This window comes from Balaenoptera ricei, chromosome 17 (assembly GCF_028023285.1).
Source record: "Balaenoptera ricei isolate mBalRic1 chromosome 17, mBalRic1.hap2, whole genome shotgun sequence".
NCBI lineage: Eukaryota > Metazoa > Chordata > Mammalia > Artiodactyla > Balaenopteridae > Balaenoptera > Balaenoptera ricei.
The window spans coordinates 46,129,090-46,147,657 of record NC_082655.1 but is presented as its reverse complement, the minus strand read 5'-3'; the positions used below and the strand labels follow the sequence as shown (position 1 = coordinate 46,147,657).

Below are 18,568 nucleotides of genomic sequence, written 5' to 3'. Positions count from 1 at the left end.
TGGAAGGTGCCATAGGAGACTGCCCTTGTGTTTAAATTCTTATCTTTGAAGAGAGCATACCTTTCTAAAATGTCTCCCAGAAGAAGCAATAACATTTCACTTAATTTTTTAAAAATTACTGTCCTAGAGAAGTTTATAATGATATGCTGTTGGGAACAGCTTTTTTTTTTTTTTTTTTTTTGTCTAACATCTTTACTGGAGTATAATTTCTTTACAATAGTGTGTTACTTTCTGCTTTATAACAAAGTGAATCAGCTTTACATATACATATAACCCCATATCTCCTCCCTCTTGCATCTCCCTCCCATCCTCACTATCCCACCCCTCTAGGTGGTCACAAAGCACTGTGCTGATCTCCCTGTGCTATGCGGCTGTTTCCCACTAGCTATCTATTTTACATTTGGTAGTGTATATATGTCAATGCTACTCTCTCACTTCATCCCAGCTTACCCTTCCCCCTCCCCGTGTCCTCAAGTCCATTCTCTAAGTCTGCGTCTTCATTACTGTCCTTCCCCTAGGTTTTTCAGAAATTTTTTTGTTTGTTTTTTAAGATCCCATATATAGGTGTTAGCATACAGTATTTGTTTTTCTCTTGCTGACTTACTTCACTCTGTATGACAGACTCTAGGTCCACCTACCTCTCTCCAAATAACTCAGTTTCGTTTCTTTTTATGGCTGAGTAATATTCCATTGTATGTATGTGCCACATCTTCTTTATCCATTCATCTGTGAATGGACACTTAGGTTGCTTCCATACCCTGGCTATTGTTAATAGTGCTGCAATGAACATTGTGGTACATGACTCTTTTTAAATTATGGTTTTCTCAGGGTATATGCCCAGTAGTGGGAATGCTGGGTCGTATGGTAGTTCTATTTTTAGTTTTTGAAAGAACCTCCATACTGTTCTCCATAGTGGCTGTATCAAATTACATTCCCACCAACAGTGCAAGAGGGTTCCCTCTTCTCCACACCCTCTCCAGCATTTATTGTTTGTAGATTTTTTGATGATGGCCATTCCGACTGGTGTGAGGTGATACCTCATTGAAGTTTTGATTGGCAGTTCTCTAATGATTAGTGATCGTGAGCATCCTTTCATCTGTTTGTTGACCATCTGTATGTCTTCTCTGGAGAAATATCTGTTTAGGTCTTCTGACAATTTTTGGATTGGGTTTTTTGTTTTTTGATATTGAGCTGCATGAGCTGCTTGTAAATTTTGGAGGTTAATCCTTTGCCAGTTGCTTCATTTGTAAATATTTTTCCCATTCTGAGTGTTGTCTTTTCATCTTGTTTATGGTTTCCTTTGCTGTGCAAAAACTTCTAAGTTTCATTAGGTCCCATTTGTTTATTTTTCTTTTTATTTCCGTTTCTCTAGGAGGTATGTCAGAAAGGATCTTTCTGTGATGTATGTCACAACAAGAGTGTTCTGCCTATGTTTTTCTCTAAGAGTTTTATAGTGTCTGGCCTTATGTTTAGGTCTTTAATCCATTTTGAGTTTATTTTTGTGTATGGTGTTAGGGAGTGTTCTAATTTCATTCTTTTACATGTAGCTGTCAGGTGTTCCAGCACCACTTATTGAAGAGGTTATCTCTTCTCCATTGTATATTCTTGCCTCCTTTATCAAATATAAGGTGACCATATGTGCATGGGTTAATCTCTGGGCTTTCTACCCTGTTCCATTGATCTATATTTCTGTTTTTGTGCCAGTACCAAACTGTCTTGATTACTGTAGCCTTGTAGTATAATCTGAGGTCTGAGGCTTGATTCCTCCAGCTCCTTTCTCAAGATTGCTTTGGCTATTCAGGGTCTTTTGTGTTTCCAAACAAATTGTGAAATTTTTTGTTCTAGTTCTGTTAAAAATGCCATTGGTAGTTTGGTAGGGATTGCACTGAATCTGTAGATTGCTTTGAGTAGTATAGTCATTTTCACAATGTTGATTCTTCCAATCCAAGAACATGGTATATCTCTCCATCTGTTTGTATCATCTTTAATTTCTTTCATCAGTGTCTTATACTTTTCTGCATACAGGTCTTTTGTCTCCTTAAGTAGGTTTATTCCTAGGAATATTATTCTTTCTGTTGCAATGGTAAATGGGAGTGTTTCCTTAATTTATCTTTCAGATTTTTCATCTTTAGTGTATAAGAATGCAAGAGATTTCTGTGCATTAATCTTGTATCCTCCTACTTTACCAAGTTCATTGATTAGCTCTAGTAGTTTTCTGGTAGCATCTTTAGGATTCTTTATGTACATTATCATGTCATCTGCAAACAGTGACACCTTTACTTATTCTTTTCCAGTTTGGATTCCTTTTATTTCTTTTTCTTCTCTGATTGCTGTGGCTAAAACATCCAAAACTATGTTGAATAATAGTGGTGAGTCTGGAAAACCTTCTTTTTTTCTGATCTTAGAGGAAACGGTTTCAGTTTCTCACCATTGAGAACAATGTTGGCAGTGGGTTCGCCATATCTGATCTTTATTATGTTGCCATAAGTTCCATCTATGAGTACTTTCTGGAGGGTTTGTAATCATAAATAGGTGTTGAATATTGTCAAAAGCTTTCTCTGCATCTATTGAGATGCTCATATGCCTTTTCTACTTCAATTTGTTAATATGGTGTATCACATTGTTTAATTTGCGTATACTGAAGAATCCTTGCATTCCTGGGATGAACCCCACTTGATCATGGTGTATGATCCTTTTAATGTGCTGTTGGATTCTATTTGCTAGTATTTTGTTGATGCTTTTTGCATCTATGTTCATCAGTGATATTGGAACGTAGTTTTCTTTCTTTGTGACATCTTTGTCTGGCTTTGGTATCAGGGTGGTGGTGGCCTTGTAGAATGAGTTTCAGAGTGTTCCTTCCTCTGCTATATTTTGGAAGAGTTTGACAAAGATAGGTGTTACTTCTCTAAATGTTTGATAGAATTCGTCTGTGAAGCCATCTGGTCCTGGGCTTTTGTTTCTTGCAAGATTTTGAATCACAGTCTCAATTTCAGTGCTTGTGATTGGTCTATTTATATTTTCTATTTCTTCCTGGTTCAGTTTTGGAAGGTTGTGCTTTTCTAAGAATTTGTCTATTTCTTCCAGTTTGTCCATTTTATTGCCATATAGTTGCTTGTAATAATCTCTCATGATCCTTTGTATTTCTGCAGTGTCAGTTGTTACTTCTCCTTTCTAATTTCTAATTTTTTTGATTTGAGTCTTCTCCCTTTTTTTCTTGATGTGTCTGGCTAATGGTTGATCAATTTTGTTTATGTTCTCAAAGAACCAGCTTTTAGTTTTATTGATCTTTGCTGTCATTTCCTTCATTTCTTTTTCACTTATTTCTGATCTGATCATAATGATTTCTTTCCTTCTGCTAACTTTAGGGTAATTTTGTTCTTTTTCTCTAATTGCTATAGGTGTAAGGTTATGTTGTTTATCTGAGATGTTTCTTGTTTCTTGCGGCAGGATTGTATAGCTATAAACTTCCCTCTTAGAACTGCTTTTGCTGCATCCCATAGGTTTTGGGTCATCGTGTTTTCATTGTCATTTGTTTCTAGTTATTTTTTGATTTCCTCTTTGATTTCTTCAGTGATCTCTTGGTTATTTAGTGGTGTATTTTTTATCCTCCATGTGTTTGTATTTTTTACAGGTTATTTTCTGTAATTGACATCTAGTCTCATAGTGTTGTGGTCGGAAAAGATACTTGATACGATTTTAAATTTCTTAAAATTATCAAGGCTTGATTTGTGACCCAAGATATGATCTATCCTGGAGAATATTCCATGAGCACTTGAGAAGAATGTGTACTCTTGTTTTGGATGGAATGTCTTATAAATATCAATTAAGTCCATCTTGTTTAATGTATCATTTAAAGCTTGTGTTTCCTTATTTATTTTCAGTTTGGATCTGTCCATTGGTGAAAGTGGGGTGTTAAAGTCCCCTACTATGATTGTGTTACTGTCAATTTCCCCTTTTATGGCTGTTAGCATTTGCCTTATGTATTAGGTGCTCCTATGTTGGGTGCATAAATATTTACAATTGTTATATCTTCTTCTTGGATTGATCCCTTGATCATTATGTATTGTCCTTCTTTGTCTCTTGTAATAGTCTTTATTTTAAAGTCTATTTTGACTGATATGAGAATTGCTATTCCAGCTTTGTTTTGATTTCCATTTGCATGGAATATCTTTTTCCATCCCTTCACTTTCAGTCTGTATGTTTCCCTAGATCTGAAATGGGTCTCTTGTACAAAACATACATACGGGTCTTTTTTTGTATCCATTCATCCAGTCTATGTCTTTCAGTTGGAGCATTTAATCCATTTACATTTAAGGTAGTTATCGGTATGTATGTTCCTATTACCATTTTCTTAATCGCTTTGGATTTGTTATTGTTGGTCTTTTCTTTCTCTTGTGTTTCCTTCCTAGAGAAGTTCCTTTAGAATTTGTTGTAAAGCTGGTTTTGTGGTGCTGAATTCTCTTAGCTTTTGCTTGTCTGTAAAGGTTTTAATTTCTCTGTCGAATCTGAATGAGATCCTTGCTGGGTAGAGTAATCTTGGTTGTAGGTTTTTCCCTTTCATCACTTTAAATATGTCCTGCCACTCCCTTCTTGCTTGCAAAGTTTCTACTGAAAGATCAGCTGTTTACCTTATGGGGATTCCCTTGTATGTTATTTTTCCCTTACTGCTTTTAATACATTTTCTTTGTATTTAACTTTTGGTAGTTTGATTAATACATGTCTTAGCATGTTTCTCCTTGGATTTATCCTGTGTGGGACTCTCTGCACTTCCTGGACTTGATTGACTATATTTCCTTTCCCATATTAGGGAAGTTTTCAGCTATAATCTCTTCAAATATTTTGTCAGTCTCTTAGTTTCTCTCTTCTTCTTCTGGGAGCCTTATAATTTGAATGTTGTTGCATTTAATGTTGTTCCAGAGTTCTGTGAGACTGTCCTCACATCTTTTCTTTTTTCTTTATTCTTCTCTGAGGTAGTTATTTCCACTGTTTTATCTTCCAGGTCACTTATATGTTCTTCTGCCTCAGTTATTCTGCTATTGATTTCTTTTAGAGAATTTTTAATTTCATTTATTGTGTTTTCATTATTGTTTGTTTGCTCTTTAGTTCTTCTAGGTCCTTGTTAAATGTTTCTCGTATTTTCTCCATTCTACTTCCAAGATTTTGGATTATCTTTACTATCATTACTCTGAATTCTTTTTCAGGTAGACTGCCTTTTTCCTCTTCATTTGTTTGGTGTGGTGGGTTTTTACTTTGCTCCTTCATCTGCTGTGTGTTCCTCTGTGTTTTCAATTTGCTTAACCTAGTATGTTTGGGTTCTCCTTTTCATAGGGTGCAGGTTCGTAGTTCCTATTGTTTTTGGTGTCTGCCCCCAGTTTCTAAGATTGGTTCATTGCGTTCTGTAGGCTTCCTGGTGGAGGGGACTGGTGCTTTTGTTCTGGTGGATGAGGCTGGATCTTGTCTTTCTGGTGGGCAGGACCACGTCCGGTGATGTGTTTTGGTTTGTCTGTCACCTTATTATAATTTTAGGCAACCTCTCTGCTAATGGGTGAGGTTGTATTCCTGTCTTTCTAGTTGTGTGGCATAGGGTGTCCAGCCCTGTAGCTTGCTGGTCGTTGGGTGGAGGTGGGTCTTAGCATTGAGATGGAGATACCTTGGAGAGCTTTTGCCATTTGATATTATGTGGAGCCAGGAGGTCTCTGGTAGACCAATATCATGAACTCAGGTCTCCCACCTCAGAGTCACAGGCCTGACACCCTGGCAGAGCACCAAGACCCTGTGAGCCCCACAGCTCAGAAGAAAAGAGAGAAAGAAGGAAAGAAAAGAAAGAAAGAAAGAAAGAGTTATTAAAAATAGAAAATTAAAAAATATAAAAATATTAAAAATTTAAAAATTAAAAAGTATTAAAAAAAGGAAAGAAACAAAGAAAGAAGAGAGAAACCAAACGAAACAACAAATCCACCAATGAAAACAAGTGCTAAAATCTATACTAGAAAAAAAAAAAAAAAACCAAAAAACGGACAGAGAGAACCCTAGGAAAAATGGTAAAATCAAAGCTATACAGACAAAATAACACAAAGAAGCAAACACATACACACTCTTAAAAAGAGAAAAAGGAAAAAAAAATATATATATATATATCTTAAAAAAAAGGAAGAGTGCAACCTAATCAACAAACAAATGTACCAATGATAATAAAGTCTAGATACCAAACTAAGATAAACATAAAACCAGAAAAAATTTAGAGACAGAAAGAAAACCCCAAGTCTACAGTTGCTCCCAAAGTCCACTGCCTCAATTTTTGGATGACTCGTTGTCTATTCAGGTATTCCAGAGATGCAGGGTACATCAGATTGACTGTGGAGCTTTCATCCACTGCTCCTGAGGCTGCTGGGAGAGATTTCCCTTTCTCTTCTTTGTTCGCACAGCTCCTGGGGTTCAGCTTTGGATTTGGCCCCGCCTCTGTGTGTAGGTCGCCTGAGGGCATCTGTTCTTCACTCAGAGAGGATGGGGTTAAAGGAGCAGCTGATTAAGGGGCTCTGGCTCACTCAGGCCAGGGGGGGAAGGAGGGGTCCAGACTGTGGGGTGAGCCTGCGGTGGCAGAGGCCAGCGTGACATTGCAACAGCCTGAGGCACGCCATGTGTTCTCCCAGGGAAATTGTCCCTGGATCAGGGGACCCTGGCAGTGGCAGGCTGCACAGGCTCCTGGGAGGGGAGGTGTGGATAGTGACCTGTGCTTGCACCCAGGCTTCCTGGTGGCTGCAGCAGCAGCTTTAGCGTTTCATACCCATCTCTGGGGTCTGTACTGATAGCTGCATCTCGTGCCCATCTCTGGAGCTCATTTAGGCAGTGCTCTGAATCCCCTCTCCTCACACACCCTGAAACAATGGTCTCTTCCCTCTTAGGCAGTTTCAGACTTCTTCCTGGAATCTGTCCCAGCTAGCTGTGGTGTACTAACCCCCTTTAGGCTGTGTTCACACAGCTAACCCCCATCCTCTCCCTGGGATCTGACCTCTGAAGCCGGGGCCTCAGCTCCTAGACCCCACAGGCCCTGGTGGGTGAGCAGACAAGTCTCTCAGGCTGGTGAGTGCTGGTCGGCACTGATCTTCTGTGCAGGAATCTCTCCGTTTTGCCTTCTGCACCCCTATTGCTGTGCTCTCCTCCGTGGTTCCAAAGCTTCTCCCCCATCACCCCCCGACTCTGCCTATGAAGGGGCCTCCTAGTGTGGGGAGAGTTTTCCTCCTTCACAGCTCCCTCCCAGAGGTGCAGGCCACATTCCTATTCTTTTGTCTCTGTTTTTTCTTTTTTCTTTTGCCCTACCCAGGTACATGGGGAGTTTCTCGCATTTTGGGAAGTCTGAGGTCTTCTGCCAGCGTTCAGTAGGTGTTCTGTAGGAGTTGTTCCACATGTAGATGTATTTTTGATGTATTTGTGGGGAGGAAGGTGATCTCTACATTTTTCTCCTCTGCCATCTTGAAGGTCTCTCGGGAAAAATGTTTATTGAAGCAGTTGTGTATGTAAATCCAGCTTCATTTTTTCCCTATTTTTGTAATATAAAAAGAATAATGGTAACCATCCAGGGTTTTCTTTCTTTTTTTTTTTTTAAACATCTTTATTGGAGTATAATTGCTTTACAATGGTGTGTTAGTTTCTGCTTTATAACAAAGTGAATCTGTTATACATATACAATATGTTCCCATTTCTCTTCCCTCTTACATCTCCCTCCCTCCCGCCCTCCCTATCCCACCCCTCTAGGTGGTCACAAAGCACCGAGCTGATCTCCCTGTGCTATGCGGCTGCTGCCCACTAGCTATCTATTTTACATTTGGTACTGTATATATGTCCATGACACTCTCTCATCCTGTCACATCTCACTCCTCCCCCTCCCCATATCCTCAAGTCCATTCTCTAGTAGGTCTGTGTCTTTATTCCCGTCTTGCCACTACGTTCTCCATGACCTTTTTTTCCCCTTAGATTCCGTATATATGTGTTAGCATACTGTATTTGTTTTTCTCTTTCTGACTTACTTCACTCTGTATGACAGACTCTAACTCCATCCACCTCATTACAAATACCTCCATTTCATTTCTTTTTATGGCTGAGTAATATTCCATTGTATATATGTGCCATATCTTCTTTATCCATTCATCTGATGATGGACACTTAGGTTGCTTCCATGTCCTGGCTATTGTAAATAGAGCTGCAATGAACATTTTGGTACATGACTCTTTTTGAATTATGGTTTTCTCAGGGTATATGCCCAGTAGTGGGATTGCTGGGTCATATGGTAGTTCTATTTTTAGTTTTTTAAGGAACCTCCATACTGTTCTCCATAGTGGCTGTATCAATTTACATTCCCACCAACAGTGCAAGAGGGTTCCCTTTTCTCCACACCCTCTCCAGCATTTATTGTTTCTAGATTTTTTGATGATGGCCATTCTGACCGGTGTGAGATGATATCTCATTGTAGTTTTGATTTGCATTTCTCATGATTAAGGATGTTGAGCATTCTTTCATGTGTCTGTTGGCCATCTGTACATCTTCTTTGGAGAAATGTCTGTTTAGGTCATCTGCCCATTTTTGGATTGGGTTGTTTGTTTTTTTGATATTGAGCTGCATGAGCTGCTTGTAAATCTTGGAGATTAGTCCTTTGTCAGTTGCTTCATTTGCAAATATTTTCTCCCATTCTGAGGGTTGTCTTTTGGTCTTGCTTATGGTTTCCTTTGCTGTGCAAAAGCTTTTAAGTTTCATTAGGTCCCATTTGTTTATTTGTGTTTTTATTTCCATTTCTCTAGGAGCTGGGTCAAAAAGGATCTTGCTACGATTTATGTCATAGAGTGTTCTGCCTATGTTTTCTTCTAAGAGTTTGATAGTGTCTGGGTTTACACTTAGGTCTTTAATCCATTTTGAGTTTATTTTTGTGTATGGTGTCAGGGAGTGTTCTCATTTCACACTTTTACATATACCTGTCCAATTTTCCCAGCACCACTTATTGAAGAGGCTGTCTTTTCTCCACTGTAAATGCTTGCCTCCTTTATCAAAGATAAGGTGACCATATGTGCGTGGGTTTATCTCTGGGCTTTCTATCCTGTTCCATTGATCTATATTTCTGTTTTTGTGCCAGTACCAAACTGTCTTGATTACTGTAGCTTTGTAAAATAGTCTGAAGTCAGGGAGCCTGATTCCTCCAGCTCCATTTTTCGTTCTCAAGATTGCTTTGGCTATTCGGGGTCTTTTGTGTCTCCATACAAATTGTGAAATTTTTTGTTCTAGTTCTGTGAAAAATGCCAGTGGTAGTCTGATAGGGATTGCATTGAATCTGTTGATTGCTTTGGGTAGTAGAGTCATTTTCACAATGTTGATTCTTCCAATCCAAGAACATGGTATATCTCTCCATCTATTTGTATCATCTTTATTTTCTTTCATCAGTGTCCTATAATTTTCTGCATACAGGTCTTTTGTCTCCTTAGGTAGGTTTATTCCTAGATATTTTATTCTTTTTGTTGCAATGGTAAACGGGAGTGTTTTCTTAATTTCACTTTCAGATTTTTCATCATTAGTATATAGGAATGCAAGAGATTTCTGTGCATTAATTTTGTATCCTGCTACTTTGCGAAATTCATTGATTAGCTCTAGTAGTTTTCTGGTGGCAGTTTTAGGATTCTCTATGTATAGTATCATGTCATCTGCAAACAGTGATAGCTTTACTTCTTCTTTTCCGATTTGGATTCCTTTTTCTTCTCTGATTGCTGTGGCTAACACTTCCAAAACTATGTTGAATAATAGTGGTGAGAGTGGGCAACCTTGTCTTGTTCCTGATCTTAGTGGAAATGGTTTCAGTTTTTCACCATTGAGGACAATGTTGGCTATGGGTTTGTCATATATGGCCTTTATGATGTTGAGGAAAGTTCCCTCTATGCCTACTTTCTGCAGGGCTTTTATCATAAATGGGTGTTGAATTTTGTCGAAAGCTTTCTCTGCATCTATTGAGATGATCATATGGTTTTTCTCCTTCAATTTGTTAATATGATGTATCACGTTGATTGATTTGCGTGTATTGAAGAATCCTTGCATTCCTGGAATAAACCCCACTTGATCATGGTGTATAATCCTTTTAATGTGCTGTTGGATTCTGTTTGCTAGTATTTTGTTGAGGATTTTTGCATCTATGTTCATCAGTGATATTGGCCTGTAGTTTTCTTTGTTTGTGACATCTTTGTCTGGTTTTGGTATCAGGGTGATGGTGGCCTTGTAGAAAGAGTTGGGGAGTGTTCCTTCCTCTGCAATATTTTGGAAGAGTTTGAGAAGGATAGGTGTTAGCTCTTCTCTAAATGTTTGATAGAATTCGCCTGTGAAGCCATGTGGTCCTGGGCTTTTGTTTGTTGGAAGATTTTTAATCACAGTTTCAATTTCAGTGCTTGTGATTGGCCTGTTCATATTTTCTATATCTTCCTGGTTCAGTCTGGGCAGTTTGTGCATTTCTAAGAATTTGTCCATTTCTTCCAGGTTGTCCATTTTATTGGCATAGAGTTCCTTGTAGTAATCTCTCATGATCGTTTGTATTTCTGCAGTTACTTCTCCTTTTTCATTTCTAATTCTATTGATTTCAGTCTTCTCCCTTTTTCTCTTGATGAGTCTGGCTAATAGTTTATCAATTTTGTTTACCTTCTCGAAGAACCAGCTTTTAGTGTCATTGATTTTTGCTATTGTTTCTTTCATTTCTTTTTCATTTATTTCTGATCTGATCTTTATGATTTCTTTCCTTCTGCTAGCTTTGGGGATTTTTTGCTCTTCCTTCTCTAATTGCTTTAGGTGTAAGGTTAGGTTGTTTATTTGAGATGTTTCTTGTTTCTTAAGGTAGGATTGTATTGCTATAAACTTCCCTCTTAGAACTGCTTTTGCTGCATCCCATAGGCTTTGGGTCATCGTGTCTCCATTGTCATTTGTTTCTAGGTATTTTTTGATTTCCCCTTTGATTTCTTCAGTGATCACTTCGTTATTAAGTAGTGTATTGTGTAACCTCCATGTGTTTGTATTTTTTACAGATCTTTTCCTGTAATTGATATCTTGTCTCATAGCGTTGTGGTTGGAAAAGATACTTGATATGATTTCAATTTTCTTAAATTTACCAAGGCTTGATTTGTGACCCAAAATATGATCTATCCTGGAGAATGTTCCATGAGCACTTGAGAAAAATGTGTATTCTGTTGCTTTTGGGTGGAATGTCCTATAAATATCATTTAAGTCCATCTTGTTTAATGTATCATTTAAAGCTTGTGTTTCCTTATTTATTTTCATTTTGGATGATCTGTCCATTGGTGATAGTGGGGTGTTAAAGTCCCCTACTATGATTGTGTTGCTGTCGATTTCCCCTTTTATGGCTGTTAATATTTGCCTTATGTATTGATGTGCTCCTATGTTGAGTGCATAAATATTTACAATTGTTATACCTTCTTCTTGGATCGATCCCTTAATCATTATATAGTGTCCTTCTTTGTCTCTTGGAATAGTCTTTATTTTAAAGTCTATTTTGTCTGATATGAGAATTGCTACTCCAGCTTTGTTTTGATTTCCATTTGCATGGAATGTCTTTTTCCATCCCCTCACTTTCAGTCTGTATGTGTCTCTAGGTCTGAAGTGGGTCTATTGTAGACAGCATATATATGGGTCTTGTTTTTGTATCCATTCAGCCAGTCTGTGTCTTTTGGTGGGAGCATTTAATCCAATTACATTTAAGGTAATTACCTATATGTATGTTCCTATTCCCATTTTCTTAAATATTTTGGGTTTGTTATTGTAGGTGTTTTCCTTCTCTTGTATTTCCTGCCTAGAGAAGTTCCTTTAGCATTTGTTGTAAAGCTGGTTTGGTGGTGCTGAACTCTCTCAGCTTTTGCTTGTCTATAAAGGTTTTAATTTCTCCATCAAATCTGAATGAGATCCTTGCTGGGTAGAGTAATCTTGGTTGTAGGTTTTTCTCCTTCATCACTTTAAGTATATCCTGTCACTCCCTTCTGGCTTGCAGAGTTTCTGCTGAAAGATCAGCTGTTAACCTTATGGGGATTCCCTTGTGTGTTATTTGTTGTTTTTCCCTTGCTGCTTTTAATATGTTTTCTTTATATTTAATTTTTGATAGTTTGATTAATATGTGTCTTGACGTGTTTCTCCTTGGATTTATCCTGTATGGGACTCTCTGTGCTTCCAGGACTTGATTAACTATTTCTTTTCCCATATTATGGAAGTTTTCAAGTATAATCTCTTCAAATATTTTCTCAGTCCCTTTCTTTTTCTCTTCTTCTTCTGGGATCCCTATAATTCGAATGTTGGTGTGTTTAATGTTGTCCCAGAGGTCTCTGAGACTGTCCTCAGTTCTTTTCATTCTTTTTTCTTTATTTTGCTCTGCAGTAGTTATTTCCACTATTTTTTCTTCCAGGTCACTTATCCGTTCTTCTGCCTCAGTCATTCTGCTATTGATCCTGTCTAGAGTATTTTTAATTTCATTTATTGTGTTTTTCATCATTGCTTTGTTCCTCTTTAGCTCTTCTACATCCTTGTTAAATGTTTCTTGCATTTTGTCTATTCTATTTCCACGATTTTGGATCATCTTTACTATCATTATTCTGAATTCTTTTTCAGGTAGACTGCCTATTTCCTCTTCATTTGTTAGGTCTGGTGTGTTTTGACCCTGTTCCTTCACCTGCTGTGTTTTTTTGTCTTCTCATTTTGCTTATCTTACTGTTTTTCGGGTCTCCTTTCACAGGCTGCAGGTTCGTAGTTCCCATTGCTTTTGGTATCTGTCCCCAGTGGCTAAGGTTGGTTCAGTGGGTTGTGTAGGCTTCTTGTTGGAGGGGACTAGTGCCTGTGTTCTGGTGGATGAGGTTGAATCTTGTCTTTCTGGTGGGCATGTCCACGTCTGGTGGTGTGTTTTGGGGTGTCTGTGGCCTTATTATGATTTTAGGCAGCCTCTCTGCTAATGGATGGGGCTGTGTTCCTGTCTTGCTAGTTGTTTGGTATAGGGTGTCCAGCACTGTAGCTTGCTGGTCATTGAATGAAGCTGGGTCTTGATGTTGAGATGGAGATCTCTGAGAGATTTTTGCCGTTTGGTATTACGTGGAGTTGCTAGGTCTCTTGTGGATCAGTGTTCTGAAGTTGGCTCTCCCACCTCAGAGGCACAGCCCTGATGCCTGGCTTGAGCACCAAGAGCCTTTCATCCACACGGCTCAGAATAAAAGGGAGAAAAAAATAGAAAGAAAGAGGATAAAATAAAATAAATTGAAACTATTATAATAAAAAATACGAAAAAAAATTAAGAATAAATTTATTAAGAAATTTTTTTTTAATTTTTAAAAATCGATTTATTAATTTTTTATAAAAAAATAAGAAAAAAAATTAACAAAAAATTTATTAGGAAAAAAATTTTTAATTTTTAAAAATAAAACATATGAAAAAACTTATTAAATTTTTTTTTAATTTCTATAAATAGGATATAAGGAAAAAATTATTAAGAAAACATTTATTAGGAAAAAAATTTTTTTAAGTAAAAAAAAGAAAAAACAAAAAAACAAAAACGGACGGACCTAACCCTAGGACTAATGGTGAAAGCAAAGCTATACAGACAAAATCTCACCCAGAAGCATACACATATACACTCACAAAAAAAGGAAAAGGGGAAAAATTAATATATCCTGCTCCCAAAGTCCACCTCCTGAATTTGGGATGATTCGTTGTCTATTCAGGTATTCAACAGATGCAGGCACATCAAGTTGTTTGTGGAGCTTTAATCCACTGCTTCTGAGGCTGCTGGGAGAGATTTCCCTTTCTCTTCTGTGTTCGCACAGCTCCGGGGGTTCAGCTTTGGATTTGGACCCGCCTCTGCATGTAGGTCACCTGAGGGTGTCTGTTCCCTACCCAGACAGAATGGGGTTAAAGGAGCAGCTGTTTCGGGGGCTCTGGCTCACTCAGGATGGTGGGAGGGAGTGGTACGGAGGAGGCGGGGTGAGCCTGCAGCGGCAGAGGCCAGCATGACGTTGCAGCCGCCTGAGACGCGCCATGCGTTCTCCCGGGGAAGTTGTCCCCGGATCACGGGAACCTGGCAGTGGCGGGCTGCACCGGCTCCCAGGAGGGGTGGTGTGGAGAGTGACCTGTTCTCACACACAGGCTTCCTGGTGGCGGCAGCAGCAGCCCTAGCATCTCCTGTCCGTCTCTGGGGTCTGCGCTGATAGCCGCGGCTCGCGCCCATCTCTGGAGTTCGTTTAGGCGGCGCTCTGAATCCCCTCTCCTTGTGCGCCACGAAACAGAGGCAAGAAAAAGTCTCTTGCCTCTTCGGCAGCTGCAGACTTTTTCCCAGACTCCCTCTCGGCTAGCACCGAAGCCGGAGCCTCAGCTCCCAGCCCCTGCCTGCCCCGGCGGCTGAGCAGACAAGCCTCTCGGGCTGGTGAGTGCTGCTTGGCGCTGAGCCTCCGTGCGGGAATCTCTCCTTTTTTCCCTCTGCGGCCCTGTTGCTGGGGGATCCACGCTGATAGCCGCAGCTCGTGCCCGTCTCTGGAGCTCGTTTAGGTGGTGCTCTGAATCCCCTCTCCTTGCACGCTGCCTAACAAAGAGGCAAGAAAAAGTCTCTTGCCTCTTCGGCAGCTGCAGACTTTTTCCCAGACTCCCTCCCGGCTAGCACCGAAGCCGGAGCTTCAGCTCCCAGCCCCCGCCCGCCCCAGCGGCTGAGCAGACAAGCCTCTCGGGCTGGTGAGTGCTACTCGGCACCGATCCTCCATGCGGGAATCTCTCTGCTTTGCCCTCTGCACCCCTGTGGCTGCGCTCTCCTCCGTGGCTCTGAAGCTTCCCCCCTCTGCCACCTGCAGTCTCTGCCCGTGAAGGGGCTTCCTAGTGTGTGGAAACCTTTCCTCCTTCACAGCTCCCTCCCACTGGTGCAGGTCCCATCCCTATTCTTTTGTCTCTGTTATTTCTTTTTTCTTTTGCCCTACCCAAGTACATGGGGATTTTCTTGCCTTTTGGGAGGTCTGACGTCTTCTGCCAGCATTCAGTGGGTGTTCTGTAGGAGCAGTTCCACGTGTAGATGTATTTCTACTGTATCTGTGGGAAGGAAGGTGATCTCCGCGTCTTACTCTTCCGCCATCTTGCCTCGTCCTTGTCTCTTTTTTTTAATCAAAGTATATTGATACTTTAGTTAGTCTCATTTGAAAATTTGTCAGTTTCATCCATTTGTTTTACTCATTTATTGTGTAAATCTTCAGTTGATATTTTGTTTTTATCATTACCTAAAGGCAAACATGTATTTATTTCAATATTTTTACTTTTCAGAATATTTTTCTCAGCATTTGGGCGAGTATGAGAATGTACTAGCAGCACTTGAAGACTTAAATCTTTCCATCCTGAAGGCAATGGGAAAAACAAAAAAGGTAAGGAAATTTGATTATTGTCTATAAAATCTCTTCAAAATATCTTTCTCTTGAAAATCATAACTAGTTCCTAATGTATCATAGAAGTATAGATTTGTTTTTGTGACTGATAATTTATTTTTTTGATATAAATGAGCTATTTTATTCATTCACAATACAATTACAAAAAACTTACCAGATGCCAGATACTGTGCTTCATGCTAAGGATACAAAGAGCTGTTCAAATGGCTTATTCTGATGGGGATATAAGTGTGTAAACAAGTGATTACAATATAGCACAACAGAGAGAATTACAAGATAGAATACCTTATTCGTGCTGGAGGAGACGACATCTGTGCAATTTGAATTAAAAGAAATAGTTATAGCTAGGCCAAGGAGAACCAGATACAAGTAACATCAGGTACAAAGGCCCTCTGTCAGGAGGGACACAGGGCATTCTCGGAATTGAAGATGGCCAATAAGGCTAAAATACAGAAAATCCAAGAGTGGCAATGTGTGAGGTAAAACTGGTATTGTAGGGAGGGGTCGCATCTTTCACAATGTTGTTTGTAAACCTAAGGATTTAGAGTTGTATCCTAAATGCAAGTAAATTTGCCATTTTAAGCAGAGATATAAAAACTCATGTAGTCTTTTGAAAAGACTGTGTAAGAATTAGCTTGGGATTAGGGTGGAAAATGTGGAAGAACAGAATTAAGAAGATGAGTAGGAGGCTAGTTCACTAATCCAGATGAGAGATGTTGGTAGTTTGGCAGTACTGGCAGAACAAATGGAGAAATATAAGTGAATTGCACATATATTTGAGATCCCATCAATAGAATTTGGAGAAGGATTGAATATGCAGACTGGGAGAGAAGGAATTGTCAAGAATGAATCTTAGTTTTCAGCTTGTGTTCCTGGACAGTGGCACTATCTAGACAGAGAATGCTAAAAGAGGACCAAGTTTAATGAGATAAGATCATAAGTTATTTTTTAGATATATTGGATCTAAACTACATTTGAGACATCTAAGGAAAGTCAAATAAGCCATTGGATACATAGATATAGACCTGAGAAATGAAGTCTAGACTGGAGATATACAATATGTGAACTGTTAGTGCTTAGGCAAAGAACTTGAGTGATATGTCATCTGAAGAGAGACTATAAAGTAAAAAGAGGAGGGAACCTAACACTGAGCTTTAAGGAACTTCAGCTTTGATGGTGAGTAGAGGGGAAAGAGCTACCAAGAGTGTCTGAGACAGAATGGGAAGAAAGGTAGGAGAAAAGACAGGAGAGTATAGTGTCCAGAGTTGAAGAAGAGAGTTTCATAAAGCAGGAGGTGGACAATAGTGTTGACTTCTATGAAGAGGTCAAGAGAGATGAGAATTATTTCCATTATCGGTAAGTCAAAAAAGACATTTTAGCATATAGAGTGCATAACAAGAAATTTAAAAAATTAAGGAATGTACAGAATTTCTGGATAAAGACACCACAGATTAATACATACAAGTAGTTCAGCTTGCTCTTGAAGCTCCATGAAAAAGACTGAAATTAGATTTTTTAATGGGGAAATTTATAGCAGCAAAATTTGGAAACTGAAAAGCAAATAGACAACCAGTAGTTGATAGAAGGCCTGAGATATTTGACTGCTTGGGCTGGAGTGAGCAAAAGGAGAAACCACCAACTTGATTTGTAGAAAGGCTCAGGAATTAGTGTCACTAGCTGCCACTGGGAAACAAGGGGAATAGTAGGGCTAAAACAAGGTGACCTATTAGAAATCTGAGTAGGAAGCAGTTAGATTCCCCCGATCCCCTGTTCTTCTAAGCAACTGCGTCTTTATCAATCCAGGTAGAAAACATACTCTTGTTCTCTGAAAAGATAAAAGAGAGCCCTGAGGTGGCATCCGTCATAGCTGAGGGATTAAATAAAAGTTTATATACTGCATGAAAAGACATCCAGCTCTTTTCCGTAACTTAACTCCGAGTGTGGCAACCAGAAATATATCCTCCTGGCAGAAAGGAAGAAGTTGTCTCTGAGAAGTCTAACCAATACAAGAGAAAAGACCTACGAATCCTCCAGTGATGGAGCTTGACCTGATCTCTCCTCCCATTGTGTAATCAGCTTGTTTGTACACCATCCTTAAATATGCAGTCAGCCAAGTGCCATCAAACTTCTTACAGGAAAGAAAGAGACCAAAACAAACTGAAAAAGAAGAAGGAGGGAGGGAGGGACTAAGACAGTGTTCTATGCAGGAAGATGAAAACTTCAAGGTAATGTCCTCAATCTCTTCCAAGAGATAAGAGAAGATATAGCATTCATGAAGCAAGAATAGTATGACAAACAGTGGGCAGCCAGAAAATAAGAAAGTGCTTTTGGAAATTTAAACAAGAAAGCAGAAATAAAGACAACAGAATTTTGGAAAATAAAGTTTAAAAAGTCTGCCAAAAAGTAGAGCAAAATAGTAGATGAAAAAATGGAATATCAGTCTAGGATGTCCTATATCCAAACAACAAATTTCAGAAAAAGAAAACAGGAGAATGAAAATGAAATCTAAATACTTTTTCTCTTGACCTCTTAAGGAGCACTTGGAAACTGCATAAAATTTTATCCCTTGGGACCTTCTCTCCAGAAATGGTAATTTTTCAAACCTCTGCTTGATATGGCTGGCTTCTCTTTGTTTAGATCTTATCTTAAATGCAATGTTCTCATAAAGGTCTTCTCTATCTTATCTAAGAGAGGCTGTCTTTTTAGAGTAACTCATTTGTTCCTTGCTGGCAATTATCAGCATGATAACTATATATTTTTTTGTTTATTTGCTGTCTATAAGGAGGGAGAAAGGCAGTGTCTTTTTTGAATACCCAGAGTCTAGCAATTGAAATGAACCTGACAAAATGAACTCAATAAAAATTTATTGATTGGCTAAATAATTGATGAAATAGATATTCATACAGCTCCAAAGGCTAAATAATTTTTCTCCTAAAAGAAAAATTGTTCCTAAGTTCATTTCAGAAGCTTTCAAATTTCTACTTAATCAAGAATAAGCTCTTTGATTTAAAAAAAAAAGAAAGAAAATGCGAAATAGTCAAAAATAAAATTAGAAAGGTTACTTGCATGATATCTCAAAATGAGTGAAACACAGGAGTTTTGACATTTTTCAAGCCACTGTTAAACTGACATTTTCTCCATAC

The 18,568-nt window shown here is 38.8% G+C and overlaps 1 protein-coding gene across 1 annotated transcript in view; it reads left to right on the top strand.

Moving 5' to 3' along the window:
- Positions 1-18,568, top strand: part of NECAB1 (N-terminal EF-hand calcium binding protein 1) — a 200,975-nt gene that overhangs the window by 74,128 nt on the left and 108,279 nt on the right. Inside the window, exon 4 of the mRNA XM_059901719.1 lies at positions 15,307-15,404. Coding sequence (XP_059757702.1) covers positions 15,307-15,404 — 98 coding nt within the window. The remainder of the gene's footprint in view (positions 1-15,306; positions 15,405-18,568) is intronic.